The sequence below is a fragment of the Protopterus annectens genome, chromosome 2.part0, assembly GCF_019279795.1.
Source record: "Protopterus annectens isolate FY-2018-M chromosome 2.part0, PAN1.0, whole genome shotgun sequence".
Classification (NCBI taxonomy): domain Eukaryota; kingdom Metazoa; phylum Chordata; order Ceratodontiformes; family Protopteridae; genus Protopterus; species Protopterus annectens.
Window position 1 is genome coordinate 142,735,555 of NC_056728.1, and position 21,534 is coordinate 142,757,088.

At 38.2% G+C, this 21,534-nt stretch overlaps 1 protein-coding gene across 1 annotated transcript in view; it reads left to right on the top strand.

The window, feature by feature from the left end:
- LOC122793005 (potassium voltage-gated channel subfamily H member 8-like) overlaps positions 1-21,534 on the top strand; it is a 3,945,365-nt gene that overhangs the window by 2,452,713 nt on the left and 1,471,118 nt on the right. The window contains exon 6 of the mRNA XM_044060632.1: positions 7,391-7,548. Within this exon, the coding sequence (XP_043916567.1) occupies positions 7,391-7,548 (158 nt within the window). The remainder of the gene's footprint in view (positions 1-7,390; positions 7,549-21,534) is intronic.

A 21,534-nucleotide genomic window follows, 5' to 3' on the forward strand; every position in this document is an offset into this window, starting at 1 on the left:
TAAAGGCACTGCCCACTGTGCACTGCATTTTTACTGCCACTGACATGCGCACTGGCCAGCCTGCTGCAGAAGCCTGCCATATTGCCTACTGTCTCATGTTGCCTTGGAGACCATGAACATTATTTTCCACCTGTGCATTTGGTTACTGGAGTCATGGACATGGCGCCACATTCTTCTTTTGGCCCACAGGGAATTTGCAACAGCCATATTTCTCTTCAGCTGAATATCACTACAGCTATGTGTCCCCAACCAAATGTTCCACAGGGAAATGTCTCACTGCCTAGGTACCTGAACCCGGTTACAACTGCTCCCAACCTATGTGTTAATGGTATGAAAGAATCCTAACATGGAAGGATAGTCTCCAGGATGCAGAAGTTCTATGGTATCTTAGCTACAGAGGACATTGTTCCTGAAAGACCTATATGTTACACATTTGCCACTTCTTGGATGGATTTTCAAAATGGTTAAGATTTCCCTCCAGTAAGACCTGCCTCTTTCTAAGGAAGGTAATTTTACCCTTTCGAGTGTTTAGTCTGTAATCTTTTTTCTTTTTCGCAAGCCTCTTAGTTTACTGCAGTATTGGAATTTTCTATCATTTCCATAATTTATTCCTTTGCATAGTATTTCCCTTAGTGTGTTTGGTGGCCATGAATATATGACTCCCATAAATCTTCTTATCATCGCTAGAAACAACCTGTTTTTAATATCTGTGAGGATTTTGGTAAATTTATCAAAGGCAGTAATGACATTTTCTTGACAGCTGACTTTTTCCCAGTTAAAAATAATTTAATTGAGCCTCTTCTAGAAAAGAGGGGATTGGCCTATCATTGAAAAAAAAGGATTATTCTTAAATGACCAGTGGGAAAAAAGACTAGTTACTTATGGACTCCAGATAAACCCTGGCATCTGTATGGAATATTAGAGATACTGACAGTAAGCAATAAGCTATCAGAGACAATATTAGTTCAAATAATGGGCTTAAGCAATGAAACATATCATGGATGGGGTAACACCCCCTCACAGGTTGCAAACAAACCACAGTGTGAGCACACACACACACACACACACACACACACACACACACACACACACACACACACACACACACACACACAATGTACACATCTACAGGAATTTTGTACAAGCAACAATTCACCTGCATCCTGCAGATGTGAGAGGAAACTGAAGCATCAGGCAAAACAACACATAGATTGAGACAGAATGTAGAGTCACTCCATAAAAGCCACCTCAGCCAAGAAGTGAGCTGGCAGCAGTACTATCTGCTGTGCCGCCCTTTTTGATTTTATATTTTTTAATGTCAAGCCCAGTATTAACAGGCAGGAGACTGCCAATTTTCAAAACTATGAGTAGAAAGTAATTATAAGTATGTGTATCAAGAGTCATATAGGTCTTTTTGGGGATAATGAAGGTATTCCTTGTTAATTTATTGAAAAACATTTGATTTACATAATGAAAACTGCTTCATTTATTTCAAGTTGGAAACAGTGAACTGGGACGATTCGATATGTCTGCGTGAAAACGATGTCTACTGTGTAACTGCACACCTACATGGTTATTTACGGTATTGTGTGTCGGCAGTTTTCTGCAGTGAATGCACAGGAAGGTTTATAATGCACTGCACATAATTCACAGAATTTTGATCACATGTGAATGTCGCAAAGAGAACCCTTGAATAATGAAGGGGCAAAGGCCCAAAAATAGAAACAAGTTTTAAATACTGCTCTTATAAACTTAAAGTTGATTGAATTGCTTTGCTTTGATTGCTTTGTATTGTCATGCATTTTCTGAAGGAGTATAAAATGGAAAACTCAAATCATCATCTTTCTGCTGTTCCCGTTAGGGGTCACCACAATAGATCATCTGTTTCTATTTTTTCTTGTTCTCTGCATCTTGCTCTGTCACACCAACCACTTGTATCTCATCTCTCACCACATCCATAAACCTTATCTTAGGTCTTCCTTTTTTCCTGTTGCCTGGTAGCTTCATCCTTAGCATTTTTTTCCCAATATACTCAGCATCCCTTCTTAGCACATGTCCAAACCAACATAATCTTGCCTCTCTGGCTTTGTCTCCAAACCTTCCAACCTGGGCTGATCCTCTGATATATTTATTCATAATCCTGTCCACCCTCGTCACACCCAGTGCAAATCTTAACATCTTTAACTCTGCCACATCCAGCTCTAACTCCTGCCTTTTTGTCAATGCAACTGTCTCCAACCCATATAACATAGCTGGTCTCACTACCCTCTTGTAGACCTTCCCTTTGACTCTTACTGGTACTCGTCTGTTACAAATCACTCCTGACACTCTTCTCCACCCACTCCATCCTGCCTGTACTCTCTTCTTCACCTCTCTTCCACACTCACCATTACTCTGAACTATTGATCCCAAGTATTTAAACTCATCCACCTTCTCCACCTCTACTCCTTGCATCCTCATGATTCCTCTATTCTCCCTCTCATTGACACACATATATTCTGTCTTAGTCCTGCTGACCTTCATTCCTCTTCTCTCTAGAGCATATCTCCATCTCTCCAGGGTCTCCTCCACCTGTTCCCTACTCTCACTAAACATCGTAGTCCACAGGGACTCCTGTCTGATCTCGTCTGTCAACCTGTCCATCACCATTGCAAATAAAAAAGGGCTCAGAGCTGATCCTTGATGTAATCCCACCTCCACCTTAAATGCATCTGTCACTCCCACCGCCGATCTCACCGCTGTCACACTACCCTCGTACATATCCTGTACCACTTTTACATACTTCTCTGATACTCCAGACTCCCTCATACAATACCACAGTTCCTCTCTAGGCACCCTGTCATATACTTTCTCTAAGTCTACAAAAACACAATGCAACTCCTTCTGACCTCTGCACTTCTCCATCAACACTCTCAGAGCAAACATCGCATCTGTAGTGCTCTTTCCCAGCATGAAACCATACTGCTGATCACTAATCATCACGTCCCTTCTTAACCTAGCTTCCACTACTCTTTCCCATAACTTCATGCTGTGACTGATCAATTTAATCCCTCTGTAGTTACTACAGCTCTGCACATCACCCTTATTCTTAAAAATCGGTACCAAAACACTTTTTCTCCATTCCTCAGGCATCCTCTCACTTTCCAAGATTTCATTAAACAATCTGGTTAGAAACTTCACAGGTATGTCATCTGGACCAACAGCCTTGATTCACTATCCATTCTGTTCATTCATCAACCCCTCAAAGTACGCTTTCCATCTGATTAACACATTCTCCTCGCTTGTGAGTACGTTTCCCTCATTATCCCTTATCACCTTTACCTGCTGCACATCTTTCCTAGCTCAGTCCGTCTGTCTAGCCAATCGGTACAGGTCCTTTTCTCCCTCCTTAGTGTCCAACCTTTCATACAACTCTTCATATGCCTTATCATTAGCCTTCACCACCTCTCTCTTTGCCATGCACCTCATCTCCTTATACTCCTGTCTACTTTCTTCATCTCTCTGACAATCCCACTTCTCCTTTGCCAGCTTCTTTCTCTGTATACTCTCTTGTTCTTCCTCATTCCACCACCATGTCTCCTTGTCTTCCTTCCTCTGTCCAGATGTCATACCAAGCACCTTTCTAGCCATCTCCATTACTAGCTCTGCTGTAGTTACCCAGCTATTTGGTAACTCTTCACTGCCACCCAGTGCCTATCTTAACTCTTCCCTGAACTCCACCACACAATTACCCTTTTTCAATTTCCACCATCTGATCCTGCCCTGACACTCCTCCTCCCCTTCTTGATCACCAACATCATCTTACAAACCACCGTTCTATGCTGCCTAACTACACTTTCCCCGGTCACCACTTTGCAGTCTCCAATCTCCTTCAAACTGGCCTTCCTACATAAGATATAATCCACCTGTGTGCAGCTTCCTCCACTCTTGTATGTCACAGTATGCTCCTCCCTCTTGTTAAAATACGTATTCACCACAACCATGTCCATCCTTTTCACAAAATCCACTACCATCTGACCTTCTGCATTCCTTTGCTTAACACCATACCTACCCATCCCCTCTGTTCCCTTCACCAACATGCCCATTGAAATCTGCTCCAATCACCACTCTCTCATCCTTGGATACAATCATCATAACTTCATCCAACTCACTCCAAAATATTTCTTTCTCGTCCATCGCACACCCAAGTTGTGGAGCATATGCACTAACAACATTCATCATTACACCATCAATTTCCAGCTTCATAAACATCATTCTATCCGACACTCTTTTCACCTCCAAAACACTCTTAGCATACTGTTCCATCAGGATAACGCCTATGCCATTTCTCCTCCCATCCACACCTTGATAAAACAATAACTCAAATGTCTGCCATTATTTAGTGACTTCAGTCCTCAGTGATTTGTCAGAAAACCACACATTTTATAAGGAACATAACAAAAATACAAGGTGAAAATCTGGACTGTTGAGAGCTATGCAACCATTATATTATCATACTTTAATATCAGCAGTGTGCAGGTTTCTGTCATGTGCCCTAAATTTCCTTCTGTGATGCATTGAAAATTATATTTCAACAAATGTAAAATTTATGTCACTGACCCCAAAAAAAGTTCATTAATGTTTTCTCAAAAAGGTGTCATTTGTATATTGCCATAAATCGTGATGTAATTAAAATTTAGTCACAGAAACAACAAAAGACACCTATTTGGGTAACAGTATGCATGATGGGGGAAAAAGCACCACTTTAATTGACTTGGAACAGCAAAGCTAAACAAAGATTTGGACAGTTTTCGTATAGGCCAAAAGAAAATGTATGAAGCATAAGCTGTTTTATAAAATAAGTGACTGGGCCATTACTTATCATATTTAAAAAGACAATAGTATTTTAGCACAAAGAGTTTATTAAACAGTAAATGTCAGGACTAAAACCACGTTCATTATTCTTGTGTGTATTTTAGCAAGAGGTGATGCTGACAACTATCTGACGTCACCAGGAATTAATCATTTTTATCAAACGAGATTGGGGTTTACTTCAATCTGCGAATGTCAAATGTCACAGTTTTCTGATTAACAAAAACTACTGCTGCTGAAATTCCATTTTTGTCATACTAACAAGCTTAAAAATAAATGTTTCACCTTACTGGTTGATGTCACAGAAAGGTGGAGAAAGTCTTAGCTGCTTTCAAAGTCACTTTCTTTCACAAGCTAAGACATTAGATTCTGATTTCACTAATATCTATGGGATGTTTTTTAGTAACTTGCTAGTGTGAGAATATACCACTACAGAATTAGGGAAAGTTTTTGAAAATGTGAGAATATTATTTCTGTTTTCTAAATAATATTTTAATTATATGATCATAGGGCCTGGCAGTATGCTCAGACCACACCATTAGTAGGAAGGCAAGGATGAGAAGTACTCTGCTTCTCAGGTTTACTGAGTAAACAAATTTCTTATACATATATAATACATTTAGGAAATGCCTTCTATATTTTCAAATAACTCAAATAAGATTTCATAAACTAAGGCAAGGAATAGTGGGGTCAGATAAAACTACTGTTTGCTGAAAGAAAGGATCCACAGATTAGAATTATTATTCTCTGCATAATCATTTTACCTGTTATGTTACTTTTCCTGGAAACTGCTTCCCTGGAAATCCCAAATCATGTAAAAAGTGAAGAAATATATTATGCATAAAGTCAAATGACAAACTATATATAGTAGGCATAAGACTGGCCCCTATTCAATATCTGGCTTTCAAAGAAGACAGTCTGCTGAAGCTGGATGTGAAGAAGCTGATTCTAAGAGCATGCTATTTACTGCCTCAAGAGTGGTCTGCTCCAGCTAACGAAGTGCAACACAAAGCATATGAGTATAATCTTGATTAACTTCCTTATAGTATTGCACATATGCATTCTGTAACCCACATGAACATGGGAGCTTTCATCAGCTTTGGCATGACAAGTACAAGTATTCTGTATGCTAATTATGGGTCTATTTTGACCCATTGAAATTACACTTTATCAAATTCTACTTTCCCAACTCCACTTCTCCGAAACAACATTAAACCGAAAGAACGGACTGACAAAATCCTTTCCCGGTAAAAGGAACCACTTGGCTACCATGGTGAACTTTGCCCTTTATCAGTATAGTGTGATCTCAGAGTGGGTATATTTAAGTAGAGGAGTGGGGGGGGCATGGCGGACATGGGTGGGTGAAGCCCTCCACTTTGGTGGGTTTGTTTTTTGATCCATTGAAGGTTTTTTCCGTGGTGGCTAAGTGGTTCCTTTCACAGGGAAAGGATTTTGGCAATCCGTTCTTTTGGTTTAACGTTGTTTCGGAGAAATGGAGTCAGGTAAGTAGAATTCGATAAAGTGTAATTTTGATGGGTCGAAGTAGATCCACTGATTAGAAACTGGTAATGTAGAATGCAGGAAAGTACTGTATGGGACACACATGCAGCAAGACAAACCAGGTAAGGTCGTAAGCACGCAATCAGTCATGAGGGACTTGGCACCCAGGTTGATAGCAAACTAACGTTTGACCACCATATTGCCTCCATTGTACGGAAAGCTTTTTACATGGCCCACCTCATTAGTAAGGCTATCTCATCCAGGAACAAGGTGGTCATAACATGCCTGTATTCTTCCCTTATAATACCTATTATTGAGTGCAATGCCCCTTTTGGAAAGTACCTCACAAAGCACATGCAGCAGCTGGAGAGACCACAGAGGTTCCTAACCAGGAGAATCCATGGCCTTGGACATCTACTCTACATAGATAGGCTAAAGGCCCTGTCCCTCTACTGAGTCTCCTACAGACCTCTGTCTGACATACAAAGCAATCTCAGATCCCGCCTTGATGGGGCTGCTGCATATCCACAAGTAAAATTCCACTCAAGTAACCCACATGCATGACCTCAACCTGGTCTGTAACATTAGTTGGACTTGTTAGCAGGACATATTTGTGTCACAGAGACTCCCCCTTTTCTGGAATACACTCCCTCTCCACGTCAAACAGAGTACCGCATTAACCCTTTTTAAGCGCAACTTGGATAACTGGATGAGGAACAGAAAATACACCCCTGGGATTTCACCTGTGTCCCTGCTGGACAGTGGCATAGGGTGCTGACTTGTTGGAACATGGGCTAAATTCTTGGCTAGGCTTGTAAAGGCCTCAGGGCCAATAGCCTAACAACTTCCTATGATCCTACGATCCTATAGAATTACTGTAAGAATTTGCAACTTCCAAAAGAAAATGATAAAATTGTTTATCTGTAGGATGTAGGATAAAAAAATATATAAAATTTTTATCTGTAGGATGTAGGATAAAAGATTATGCAGTTATAATAATCTATTAATATATGTTTTATTGTTTTTTCTTTCTTTCTAGATATCCTGCTAAATTTTCGCACAACATATGTCAGTAAATCCGGACAAGTTGTTTATGACCCTCGTTCAATCTGTGTGCACTATGCAACAACCTGGTTCTTTGTCGATCTCATAGCTGCCCTGCCATTTGACCTTCTCTATGCATTCAGTATTAATGTGGTAAGTAATGCATTTGTTTACAGATTATTTGTATGTAGGTGTCTCTATCAGTGCTGACATTATGGATTAGTTTAGAAAACAGTTATGCACACCTCAATGGAACTCCAGAAGACAGGAAACAGTTGATGGGCTTAACACAGTTTTAATGCAGTAAGAAAGCAAAACACATAAATGATACTCCTTGAAAATACGTTTTTGTCCTCAACTTCATCAGATACCCATAAGCCCATCAACTGTTTCCTGTCTTCTGGAGTTCCATTGAGGTGTGGATAACTGTTTTCTAAGCTGCAATTGCATCTTTTTCTCCTTCATTGTGGTTATTATGGATTCGTTAGCAATCCTGTACAGAAATGCCTTGCGAAGTGCATTACATTTGCGTTGGCCTTTTTTCAAAGTATACACATTGATGGCATGGGGAGGACTAAAATGCTTAGTATGACAAGAGTAAAAGAAACTTATGCAAAGTTTTAGAGTTGCATACAGAGAAAGCACTTAGTACAAAAATGTCACATGTAATGCAAAACAAAATCACAGTACAACATTCTTATGAACTCCGCATTAGAAGGCTAACTAACTAGCTTCTTATGGAAAGCAATGATGTATATAAAAGGCACATTCGTACGTAGGTGGTATCACTCTGCAGGCACAGCATTCATTACTGATTACAAAACAAATTCTTAAAATATTAAGGTAACAAGAAAACAAACAGGAAAATCAACTTATCTTGAAAGAAAAACATATTTAGCACTGTACCTGTAAATAGAACTTCTAATGAAAAGGGGTCAGCCGTGTTGTGTGTAGTAAGGACATTTGTAGATTTTATTTAGGTTATCATGTAACATTCTGAATCACACAAGCTTGTTTTGATGCTTAATATACCTCATTAATAGATTCCTGGTGTTGATACAATCTTAATGAAAGATTTATGTAGTACTACTATTAGTCCAAAGTCTGGCATTTTTCCTTTAAGGACCTTAGAGGAACCTTGATGATTGGATGGGAGAAAGGAAATTCACCCCAGGGATCACGTCAGTCGCCCTGCTAGACAGGGATCCAGGAAAGTAAATAATGTGGGAATAAATAGCCAGGGAATTGTTATGGCTAGGCTTGTATAGGCCCTAGGGCTGATAGCCTAGTACCAACCTATGAACCTATGAACCTATGACCCCTCGGTTGTGAGCTCTTAATGCATAGAGTTATGGCAGTCTCTAATCTATTTTCCAATGAGCAGCAAAATTCCAGATATAATTGTCTGAAAGTGATGGACTTAAGCAGTAGATGGCATATGCTGTAACAACCAACCAGTTGTCTTTCTGCAGCAAGAGACAATGATGTCCCCAGGTATTCGAGAGTCAAATGAGCATGTACATTTTATTTAGGGTAATTTGGAATGTGCTAGTATTTTGGGATGAGCTATAGGTACTGACTGTTAAAGCATATGTTATCCTACTTATTTCAAGACCTTTTTTCTCAAAGCATTTCAGGAATTTGAAGACAAGGTGGTTTGTAAGTTGTTATATTATTTTAAATTATTTCAGACCATTATTAGTAGAACTTTTACATCACTTCTAAATGAAGGAATTGGGCCATGCTATAGACCCAAGTATCTGCATTGCCTAACCATTTCAATCAGCTTGCTAAGAGGGCCATCTATTTTAAAGACATCTACATCGCTTAATCTATGAAAAGTACCAGTAACACAGTTTTTGTTTTGCATGCACTAATAAACAATTTGTTATGCAGCCAGTATAAAATCAAAGTATAGCTTGTATATAGCTTCTTTTGTACCTTTGCACTTGTTTTAACAACTTTAATATGAATGGGACTATCCATATGTAGGATAGTTGGGTTAGGTGCAATAGTTGCTGGGCCATTGATGAATAATGTGGGTGGCCCTTAAAAGAATCCCTCAGGTACCTCAGAAGTAAAGTTACCTACTTTCAAGTTGTAATGATCAGAGACAACATCAATGGGTCTGAAAATAAGAAAGTTGTTAAGCCGTTTAATTGCCCTATCACAAAATCCTAATTTTTCAGGTTTTAATAGTAGCTATATGTGATCAACAGACTCAAAGACTTTTGTTAAACCTGTGACTATGGCACTGGTTAGGAAACCTTACCCCATCTTGGTGAACTTTAGATCAAGCATACAGTAGGCAGCAGTGAGTATGTCAAAGCCCTTTCTAAATATTTGTTGTTTATGGGAAAAAACTAATGTTTGCCAACATGTTCAGTGATCTGTGAGTAAACTGTTTCTTCAACTTTTGTACGAGGTCTTAAATTAGCACTGGAACAATAGTCCTATTTCAGTTTTGGATTAGTCATCTTTGAGAATGGAAGTATTGACAATAAAATTAGAAAAGACAAGCTCAGTACAATGTATTTACCTGACTGAATAGAAGAAGCAATAAAAACAAAAAACAGTCCAGTTATATATAAACCTACAGTTATTAAAATCAAATGTCAGCAGTTAGCATATTCATGTACCATTGACTTCAAACTGCTAAAAACTGATATTCTAATCACATTTATGTGAAAAAACAGATGAAGAAAAAAAATAGTCACAATGTTTAAGTAGTGTGCATTTTATTATAAGTTTCAAACAACTAATCCTGATTGGCTAGTGTCATTTAACATAACTTGCAATGTTTTTGGTTGTATTAATATTATGTTAAAAAGGGTCATGTCTGGTCACAGTAAAGGAGGTAAAGGCATTTGGAAACGAGGATCTAAAAAACATCAAAAATGGGATTGAGAGGGTGAGGTTAAAGTGTTCACTTCACAAATAAGTGCTACAGGATTTGAGTCTCACTAAGGGAAATTGGATAAGCTTAAAATAGTCCATAAAGACATTCCAGTACTTACATATGAAGCAATATAAACTATGCTCCCTTTTCTAGAAATGTATAATACTCTCCCTTAATAATACCAGATAGAACTAGAATATTAAATGTGAATTTGTACATCCTACAGCTTCTACTATGTTTATAAAGATTACAAAAACCGGTACTTACGTATTATCGCAACCAGATTTTCAAGCTTAAAATATTTGCTTGTATTTTCCTTAAATAAACGGAATTAACAGTATTAAAACTAAATAACGTCTTTTCTATAAAAGTTTTAAGTTATAGTAGTAGTATTTAAACTTGAAAACACAGAGAAAAGAACATTTGAAAATAGCCTGACCCTTTTTACCGCTATTTACGCATGTCAGTAAAGCATCTCTGCATGTGTTCCATTTCCCGTGCCATACAAAAGTTGTCAAAGCTCTAGTCAAAAAACATATAGTTATTAACCATCTAAGTTGATTGCTGTAATCTTAGTTTTGTGAAAAATGCGATTGTGGGATTTACCTAACACAGATAAGGAGGCAATTCAGTTATTTCAACAGTATGGAATTATACACAGTTTAAAGGAATGCAGTTCAGGACATGAAATTATACCATGGAAAACAAATATTTTGGAAATGCAACTCTACTAAATGCTACCAGCATATAGGAGTTCGGGAAGGTAACTTTTTTGAAGGAAGTAGAATTTCTTTCATAACTGCTGTTCGTTTTATATACTGTTGGTGTAAGCAGTTAACTAGCATTAACTTTTGTCGTGAAGAATTGGATATGGCTGACAAAACAGTTATCGACTGGAGTAATTATTTAAGGGATGTATGCACCATGGAGTTGGAAAAACAAGAGAAGAAAATGATTGGAGGGCCAGGGCATATAGTGGAAATTGATGAAAGTTTATTTACTCGGCGGAAAAATAACAGCGGTCGTATTCTACCTCAACAGTGGATTTTTGGAGGGATCTGTAGGGAAACGAAAGAAACGTTTGTAGTAAAAGTGCCTGACAGAACTGCCTCTACATTGTTTGACCAAATACAAAAAACATCAAAGAAGGTAGCATTATATACTCAGACTCCTGGAAAGCATACCAAACAAAACAACTGGAAAAATCTGGCTTTAGCCATGGCAAAGTTAATCACAGCTACAATTTTGTTGACCCTGACACTGGAGTGCATACACAACATATAGAAAGAATGTTGGGCTCAGTAAAGTGGAGAAACAAGAAACAGTGAGGAACTGCACGTCACCATCTACATTCCTATCTTGTTGAATATATGTGGCATGAAACACAACTATCACATTCAAAAGACTGCTTTGAAGAACTACTAAAAGCCATCGCTAACAACTTTCCTCCACAAAAAAGCAGAAAAACCATACCAAGTACCACACCAATTAACCAACCAACTACTTCCAAGCTGTCAACAGTAAAAAACAAAACAACACCCAGTGAGCAATCCACATCTTCTGAACTATCTACACTGACTACCAATATAACAACAACTGAAGAATCCACAATTAACAATATTTAACAGTAGAACCCTAATAGCTATGAAAATTAATGACATTCGAATATACTTAATATACATGACAGCCAAGAAAGAAACAAAGCAGTATTCTGAATTTACTTATATTACATTGCATATGTACCATTTAATAAATACAGTTTAACCATTAAATACTTTTCCTCAATCACTTACCTTGTCTCCATTTTCTTCTTTTTTGTTTTAAGTAATCCAAGAACTGAATAAAGGAAAATAAATCTCCACATGTGTAACACATCCCAACGATAAATCCCAAACCAAAAGCTCCTTCGATTGCCCCAACGATAGCTCCAAAAGTCCTTTGTAACCAAAGTAAGTTCCAATAATAGCTCCCAAAGTCCTTCGATAAGTCCACCAAAGTCCTTCGATAAGTCCAAATTTTAAAATAACATCGACTGCCCCAACAATAAATCCAAAAGTCATTTTTAACCAACCGAAGTTCAAACGATAACTCCCAAAGTCCAAAAACACCAATTGTCCCAACGATATATCCAAAAAAACCACAAATTAAGTTTCAGCGATAGTTTCCAACTCCTTTGATAGCGATCCCCAAATTCTTCGATAACTCCTTCCCATACGAACACCTTCCAACGATACATCCAAAAGGAAAACGATCCCAAAATCCTTTGATAACTCCATTCCGATACGAACACCTTCCAACGACAGCCAAATCGGTAAAATCCTTCCATAATTCCTATGTGACCATCTCCTTCCGATGACAGCTCCGAAATGGAAAGCACCTTCAAAGTTCAGCTATAAATATACGTACCAACGTAACACTCATTTTCAGCACACTACGCACCTATCCAAAAAATTTACCCATAAAACCATTAAAAAAAAACCACCGATATCCCAGCATACTTTTAGACACACTACCCTTCCCTAATACACTATATTTTTTTAAATTTAAACTAAAGGCGGAAAGTACAGTACCTTGCAAAATCTGGTTGCGATAATACGTAAGTACCCAAAAACCTACACAAGGTGCATGTTTATTCTGTTATATAATTTGTTACCTAATATTACACTTTTGTGATCAAATATTTTTTCCTTGCTGTTTGTAAATACAGACAAGTGTTTTAATTGAATTGTTTTGCTTTTTCATTACATTTTTATGTACTTTTTTTAAGAGGACAGGTTTGTTATCTTTTGTTTATAGCTCTGTGAGTTAGGAATGTGTTTTCTGAAGTATTTTTATGTCTGTCTTTGATTCTATGGCTTCACTTGTTTTTATTTGTGGGTGTGGGAGATATTAAATGTATTTATTTATAGTCCTATACCTTGTTTTTGTTAGGTACAGCAAGATTTCAGTTTGTGTGGCTGTACTTTACAGAAGGGATTGTCTTGTTTACACCCCAACTAATGCAACACCATCAATTTAGTACATGTAAGAATGGGGATGTGGGGGTATAGACCACTGTATGGAGGGTTCAGCGGCGGTAGCTCCTTGCAAAATGTTTATTTTAATGCTGGATATTATTTCACTTGCAACAACAAAACATTTCTTTTAATATTGTTCCTTAATGTATCATTCTTTAGTTTTCATAATAATCATGATAAATCTTATATATAAATCATGTGCCTAAATCTATTTTTCATCATATATAAAATACTGCAATAGAAAAAGCTACATATATCAGAGCTCAGACTTTTAGCCTTCCAATCAGCATATTGTTTGGATTTACTTTGTAATAAGGTGCACAAAACCCAGTATTACCTGCTGCTCTTATTAAAAACAGAGAAAGAAAAGAAAAGAAAAGAAAAGAAAAGAAAAAAGAAAAACAAAAATCTAGTGGGCGTGTTTGACTTTTAAAAGTTATATATCTTTCAAAAATATACCAAGATGGTTAAGCATTAGTACGATGTTCTTTGGAAAAGATGATAGTGATGACTGAATTTTCAACAAGAAATGATTAAATGGAAAATTGGGCTGTGGGTATAGGAAGCTTTTCTTTATATATAATGAAAAAGCTAAAAGAGTTAACAAAGGAGAAAAATCTGAAAGATATAAAGGAGGTGACTGAATGTGACAATGCCAGCACTAGTTCCCCATGTTTTATTTGCAAAATAATAAGTGTTTAAAAATTTGCAAAATATCTTGAACAAATTCTTGACCTGCAGAAAAAGTATTAAAGAACATAAGATGGAAAAAAAACCCTTACAGTTATGGACTTGGAAATATGTAATGTGATAGGGTCATGACCCTCACAATAGTCTATGGGATGACCCTTTGGGGGAAATTAATGATTTTAATACAGTTAGCAATAATACTTACTCGCTGTCTCTCTTTTTTCTTATGTTTCTATGAAATATGAGAGTACATATGTAGACTTCTTAGATATTGTCGCATATAAAAATGAAACTGATTGGATGCTAGAAACTACTGTAAGAAGAAAAGTTAAAAGAAATACAAGTTTGAGGGGCAATACAATGTATTGTAACTTTATAAAAGAGAATGTGGCAAAAATTCCAAACAAAAACAATACAAAACACTGCAAAGTCACACCTTTAACTAACTCAGTTAGCTCTCTCATCTACAACACAGATATTTCAGTGTGTGAAGAAATCTATGTTGTTGATGAAAGCTCTAACTAGGGTGATTTGGGATGTTGAAATAGCATAATACCATATGTTCAATGTCTGTTTTAGGTTTAGATAACAGAATTAAGCCATCGGGGCTACTTTTAAGGTATAGTATTTAAGGTAATTATTTTGTCTGGTTAGTCAGATGTATTGACTAGGAAATGGATGTGTCATATTTGGGTTGAATAATCAGCAATAAGAATGGAGGAGTCATGGAATCTCTCGGAAGCACTATTAAAGCCTAGATACATGTGTTTTGCTACAATTTTAACTTTCTATTATATGACTGGGGTTGAATGGCTTAATTTACATATACAGTTGCTGGCAAGTTTTACTATAAGAGCCTAATCATTTGAATTGAAACCTTGAGTTTTTTATATCATATTCAAAAGTACAAGACTAGGAAGCCATTTTTGAATATAGTGTTAGACTACTGACCTGTAAGAAGTATTGAGTTTATAGAGTTAAATAAATTTAACTGACTACTTGTTATCAGCTAAGGGGAAACTTTGACAGTTACTAGAATGTACAGGAGTAGATGGGAACCATACAGTATATCTGAAGCTAGTATGCTGAGACAAGAAGGGGTATACAGGAATAATGTAATTTCTATTAGCAAAGAAGAGGGTGGAATTTTGGAACTGTTGCACAGATCAAAGCTAATTAATGATACATTATGGGTCTACTGTTTAACAAGTTTATTTTAGAAAGGTTTCATACCACTCAGAAAGAAACACAATACTCTGAAAGTGTGAATAAAGTTAAAAATGCTCTATTACTCTTTATTATTGATGAGCAAGTAAGAGCAATACTCCAAGCTAAACTTCTTATCAAAAAAATATTGCAAACGGTACAGTTTTGCATTTTTCTGACTGAAACTACATCGCTATATAAAAGCCTGTACACATAGCCTGTGTACAATATACATAACAGGTGTTCAGTCCTTACTGCTAAGGAGAATCTACTTACTCTAGTTGTTATAATTTCTTCTGTAGCCTTTTTACACATCTTTGATGTTTTCTCCGTATTTTCAAGTGTTTCGCAACTGTCTTATGATTTTGCCACTCAGTGGTTTTCTTCGTGGCATCTCAGTGGCATCCTCAGTAATTCTCTTGATTTTCTAAATGGTTCTCCTTTCAATTCTCAAAATTGTTTAATAGCATTAGATTTTCATACCATAAAAAAAATTATAGAAAGTAACTAAATTGCATGAAATGTTTCTACAAACAGTAAGTGCAATGTGTATAAGCTTGATGGATACAATTTGCCAAATGTTATATACAGATACATACAATAGGTATATGCTGTTGTCTCTGTATGGGATGTCTACACAAGACAAACTCTGTCACTTTGGTTTAAAACTGCAATTAATATTTCTATTGATCTCTGACAAAATACAACTTATCATACTGATAAATACATGCGGGGTAGTAACCTCTTAATTATCTGCCATCTTTTATTAGAATAGAATCACATAATATCATATCTTACTTTTTTTTAATTTTCAGTAGCTGTTTTACACATACAGAGGAAAAATGGCAAAAAAGTCCATGTTTGATATTTAGACATATAATAAAGATAGATGATTGTGACATCCCTCCTCTGGGCCAGTAATCAAGTAGCCTCAGTCCACACCACTGACACCAGTGAGGGACATTCACTTGCAATAAAAATAGATAGACACAGTATTTCCAGATGCAGTTGTCGGCACCAGCACAAATTCCCTTGAGAGCAGACAGGAAACACACTTACATCCTGTGGTTGGGTTTCCTTCTCTCTCATCAGGCCACAAATAAGCCTCCACACTGACCACAGATGTAGAGTTGAGCCCTCAGCCAAGTGCTTCAAGCAAAGTCCTCCACCACCTTCTCTGGGAAAACAGTGCCCTGCATACCTCTCAACCTGGAAACATTAAAAATCTGGACAAGGCCCATGAAAAATAGATTCAAATCTGTACGCTGATTAAAGTAAAATTTGCATACATAATTATATAACCCCGTCCACTCAGATGAATTGTGGGATACCAAGTTTCAAACACAAACTGAAGAACAGACAACCAAAATATGGAATCAGAGTCCCCCTGCAGCCATTCCAATGTCCCATTACCTGGCTATTTCACCCCATTTACCATAAACACTCTTCTTCTCTTTCGGCTGCTCCCTTATGGGTTGCCACAGCAGATCATCTGTTTCCATTTCTTCCTGTCCTCTGCATATTGCTCAGTCATACCAACCACCTGCATGTCCTCTCTCACCACATCCATAAACCTTATCTTAGGCCTTCCTTTTTTCCTCTTACCTGGCAGCTCCATCCTTAGCATCCTTTTCCCAATATACCCATCACCCCTCCTCAGCACATGTCCAAACCAACGCAATCTTGCCTCTCTGACTTTGTCTCCAAACCGTCCAACCTGAGCTGACCCTCTAATATATTGATTCCTAATCCTGTCCATCCTTGTCACACCCAGTGCAAATCTTAACATCTTTAACTCTGCCATTTCCAGCCCTGACTCCTGCCTTTTTGTCAATGCCACCATCTCCAACCCATACAACATAGCTGGTCTCACTACCCTCTTGTAGACCTTCCCTTTCACTCTTACTGGTAGTCGCCTGTCACAAATCACTCCTGACACTCTTCTCCACCCATTCCACCCTGCCTGTACTCTCTTTTTCACCTCTCTTCCACACTCACCATTACTCTGAACTGTTGATCCCAAGTACTTAAACTCATCCACCTTCGCCAACTCTACTCCCTGCATCCTCACCATTCCTCTATCCTCCCTCTCATTCACACACACACATATTCTGTCTTAGTCCTGCTGACCTTCACTCCTCTCCTCTCTAGAGCATATCTCCACCTCTTTAGGGTCTCCTCAACCTGATCCCTACTCTCACTACAGATCACAATGTCATCTGCAAACATCATAGTCCATGGGGCCTCCTGTCTGATCTTGTCTGTCAACCTGTCCATCACCATAGCAAATAAGAAAGGGCTCAGAGCTGATCCTTGATGTAATCCCACCTCCACCTTAAATGGATCTGTCACTCCCACTGCAGACTTCACCACTGTCACACTACCCTCGTACATATCCTGTACCACTCTTATATACTTCTCTGCCACTCCTGACTTCCTCATACAATACCACAACTCCTTTCTAGTCGCCCTATCATATGCTTTCTCCAAGTTCACAAAGATATAATGCAACCCCTTCTGACCTTCCCTATATTTCTCCATCAACAGTTTCAGAGCAAACATCACATCTGTAGTGCTCTTTCCCGACATGAAACCATACTGCTGATTGCTAATCATCACCTCCCTTCTTAACCTGATTAGTTTTATCCCTCTGTAGTTACTACAACTCTGCACATCACCCTTATTCTTAAAAATAGGCACCAAAACACTTTTTCTCCACTCCTCAGGCATCCTCTGACTTTCCAAGATTTCATTAAACAATCTGGTTAAGAACTTCACTGCCATTTCTCCTAAGCACCTCCATGCTTCCATTGGTATGTCATCTGAACCAACAGCCTTTTCATTCTTCATCCTCTTCATAGCTGTCTGTACTTCCTACTTGCTAATCTGTTTCACTTCCTGATTCACTATCCCCACATCATCCAACCTTCTCTCTCTCTCATTCTCTTCATTCATCAGCCCCTCAAAGTACTCTTTCCATCTGCTCAACACACTCTCCTCACTTGTGAGTACATTTCCCTCACTATCCTTTATCACCTTTACCTACTGCACATCTTTCCCAGCTTGGTCCCTCTGTCTAGCCAATCGGTACAGGTCCTTTCTCCCTCTTAAGTGTCCAACCTTTCATACAACTCTCCATATGCCTTATCCTTAGCCTTCGCCACCTCTCTCTTTGCCATGCTCCTCATCTCCTTATACTCCTGTCTACTTTCTTCATCTCTCTGACAATCCCACTTCTTCTTCGCCAGCCTCTTCCTCTGTATACTCTCCTATACTTCCTCATCCCACCACCTGGTCTCCTTGTCCTCCTTCCTCTGTCCAGATGTCACACCAAGCACCTTTCTAGCTGTCTCCCTTACCATCTCTGCTGTAGTTACCCAGCTATTTGGTAACTCTTCACTGCCCCGCGGTGCCTGTTTTAACTCTTCCCTGAACTCCAGCTCACAATCACCCCTTTTCAACTTCCACCATTTGATCCTTGGCACTGCTCTCACACTTGTCCTCCTCTTCTTGATCACCAACATCATTCTACAGACCACCATTCTATGCTGCCTAACTACACTTTCCCCTGTCACCACTTTACAGTCTCCAATCTCCTTTATACTGGCCCTCCTGCATAGGATATAATCCACCTGTGTGCATCTTCCTCCACTCTTGTACGTCACCCTATGCTCCTCCCTCTTCTTAAAATATGTATTCACCACAGCCATGTTCCATCCTTTTCACAAAATCCACTAGCATCTGACCTTCTGCATTCTTCTCCTTAACACCATACCTGCCCATCACTTCCTCATCCCCTCTGTTCCCTTCACCAACATGCCCATTGAAATCCACTCCAATCACCAGTCTCTCACCCTTGGGTACACTCACCATCACTTCATCCAACTCACTCCAAAATTTTTCTTTCTCATCCATCGCACACCCAACTCATGGAGCATATGCACTAACAACATTTATCATTACACCATCAATTTCCAGCTTTATAAACATCACTCTATCCGGCACTCTTTTCACCTCCAAAACACTCTTGGCATACTGTTCCTTCAGGATAACCCCATTTGTCCTCCCGTTCACACCATGAAAGAACAATTTGAACCCACCTCCTATACACTTGGCCTTACTCCCCTTCCATATGGTCTCTTGCACACAAAATATATCAACCATCCTTCTCTCCATCATATCAGCCAGCTCTCTCCCTATACCAGTCATACTGCAGACATTCAAAGTTCCTACCCTCACTACTACACTCCTAACCTTCCTCCTCTCTTTCTGCTTTCGGGCATACCTTCCCCCTCTTTTTCTCCTTCTCCTCCTTCGGCCAACAGTAGCCCAATTTCCGCCAGCACCCTGTTGGCTAACAGTACTGGTGGAGGTCATTGTTAACCCAGGCCTCAACCGATCTGGTATGGAAATCTGTATTGTTGTCCGCATATGTTATTTGGCAGAGGTATTACACCGGATGCCTTTCCTGATGTAACCCTCCCCATTTATCTGGGCTTGGGACCAGCACGAAGAAATGCACTGGCTTGTGCATCCCACTAATGTGTGCATACTGCTTTACTTCTACAATGATTATTTGGATTTTATTTTTACATTTTATAGCACAATGCACAAACACTAATAGATATCTGCTAAACAAAGCAATACTGTCTCACAATGAAAATAGACTTGGCATTAAAACTTCTGTGCTCTTCAAACTCACATTCATTGAAACAGCATTGAAACCCACACCATGTCCAAAGAATATGCATCTGGCCAGTGGTGGATAAAGATTACCTTTGGGCTGTTTTGAAATCATAGGCCTCTTGCACACAAAACAAGAAACATACATGCGTTCTTTGATACACCTTCCTGACTTTATTAAATTATATTCCTTGTATAATACAGCACACTTGCTAGACTTAAATTAGAGCACATTTTAAATTTATTGTTTGAACATTTTTCCAGTAGGCAATGAAACAAAATGCATGAACCAATAATGACAAAACTCCACACACACACTCACACACACACACACACACACACACACACACACACACACACACACACACACACATCGCATTTTAAATTCATTGTTTAAACATTTTTCAAGTAGACATTGGGCAATGAAACAAAATGCATGAATCAATAATAACAAAACTGCCCAGTTCAGAAGATTTCCATTATATCCATTATAAAAGTCTACTTTCACACACACACGATATATATATATATATATCTATATATATATCTATATATATATATATATATATATATATATATATATATATGGGATCTGTAGTATTTATCAAACAACCATTTCACCGAACATGAAACGGCCGTGCACACTTTCGCAAAAGTGCTTTTTATCAAAAAAGCACTTTTGCAAAAGTGCGCTTAAATAAGGATGAAAATATGAGGATATGGCTGTTGTTGAGACTGTAGCACAGTGGGGATGAGGGAATATTCCCTTTTCCCACTGTAGTGCAATCTCGGAGTGAGAATATTAAAATAGGGGGATATGGGGGATGCAGCCCCCCACATGGGTACAGGGGGGCTTGCTCCCCTCCATAAATGTGAGTACTGCGTTTTTGTTTTTATTTTTTTGTTGTTTTCTATTTCTTTTAACAGACTTTAGCAAAAGTGCTTTTTCGGTGAAAAGCACTTTCGCTAAAGTGTATCTGGCGGGTTTGGTTTTGGTTGTTTGAGCTTTCGCTCAATAGTACGAGATCCATATATATATATATATATATATATATATATATATATATATAGAGAGAGAGAGAGAGAGAGAGAGAATGACTGTAGTGTAAGCCATAGGCATCTTGCACAGCTTCTCGTACTTATTTTCAATTTCAGTTTTTTTTTTTGGGGGGGGGTAAAAGGTCAAAAACCAGGGACAAATTTTAAACATTGCTTGTATAATTTTGGAAAGTTCCTTTGTTGTAATTTTGGAAAGTTGCTAGAATAAAATGTTGTGTTACCACCATGCATTTCACTGACAAGTCTTGAAACCAGGAATCTGTGCACTACAGTCAGAGCAACATACCACTATGCCAAATCAGCAGCTTCCTGAAAGATATGAAGACTGAAACTTAAATGGCTATCATTTAGTGAATTCAGTTCTCAGTTCTCACCATAGCTCTCAACCTCTTAGCATAAAAAACCTGGACAATGCCAACAATAGGGGAATACAGCCCCAAAATAGAGACAAATTTCAAATACTGATCTTATAAAATTAGAAAATTGCTAGAATAAAAGGTTTTGTGTTACCATATATTTTCAAAAGAATATGAAGTCTGAAATTCAAATGCCTGTTATTATTTAGTGAATTCAATCCTTTAGTTA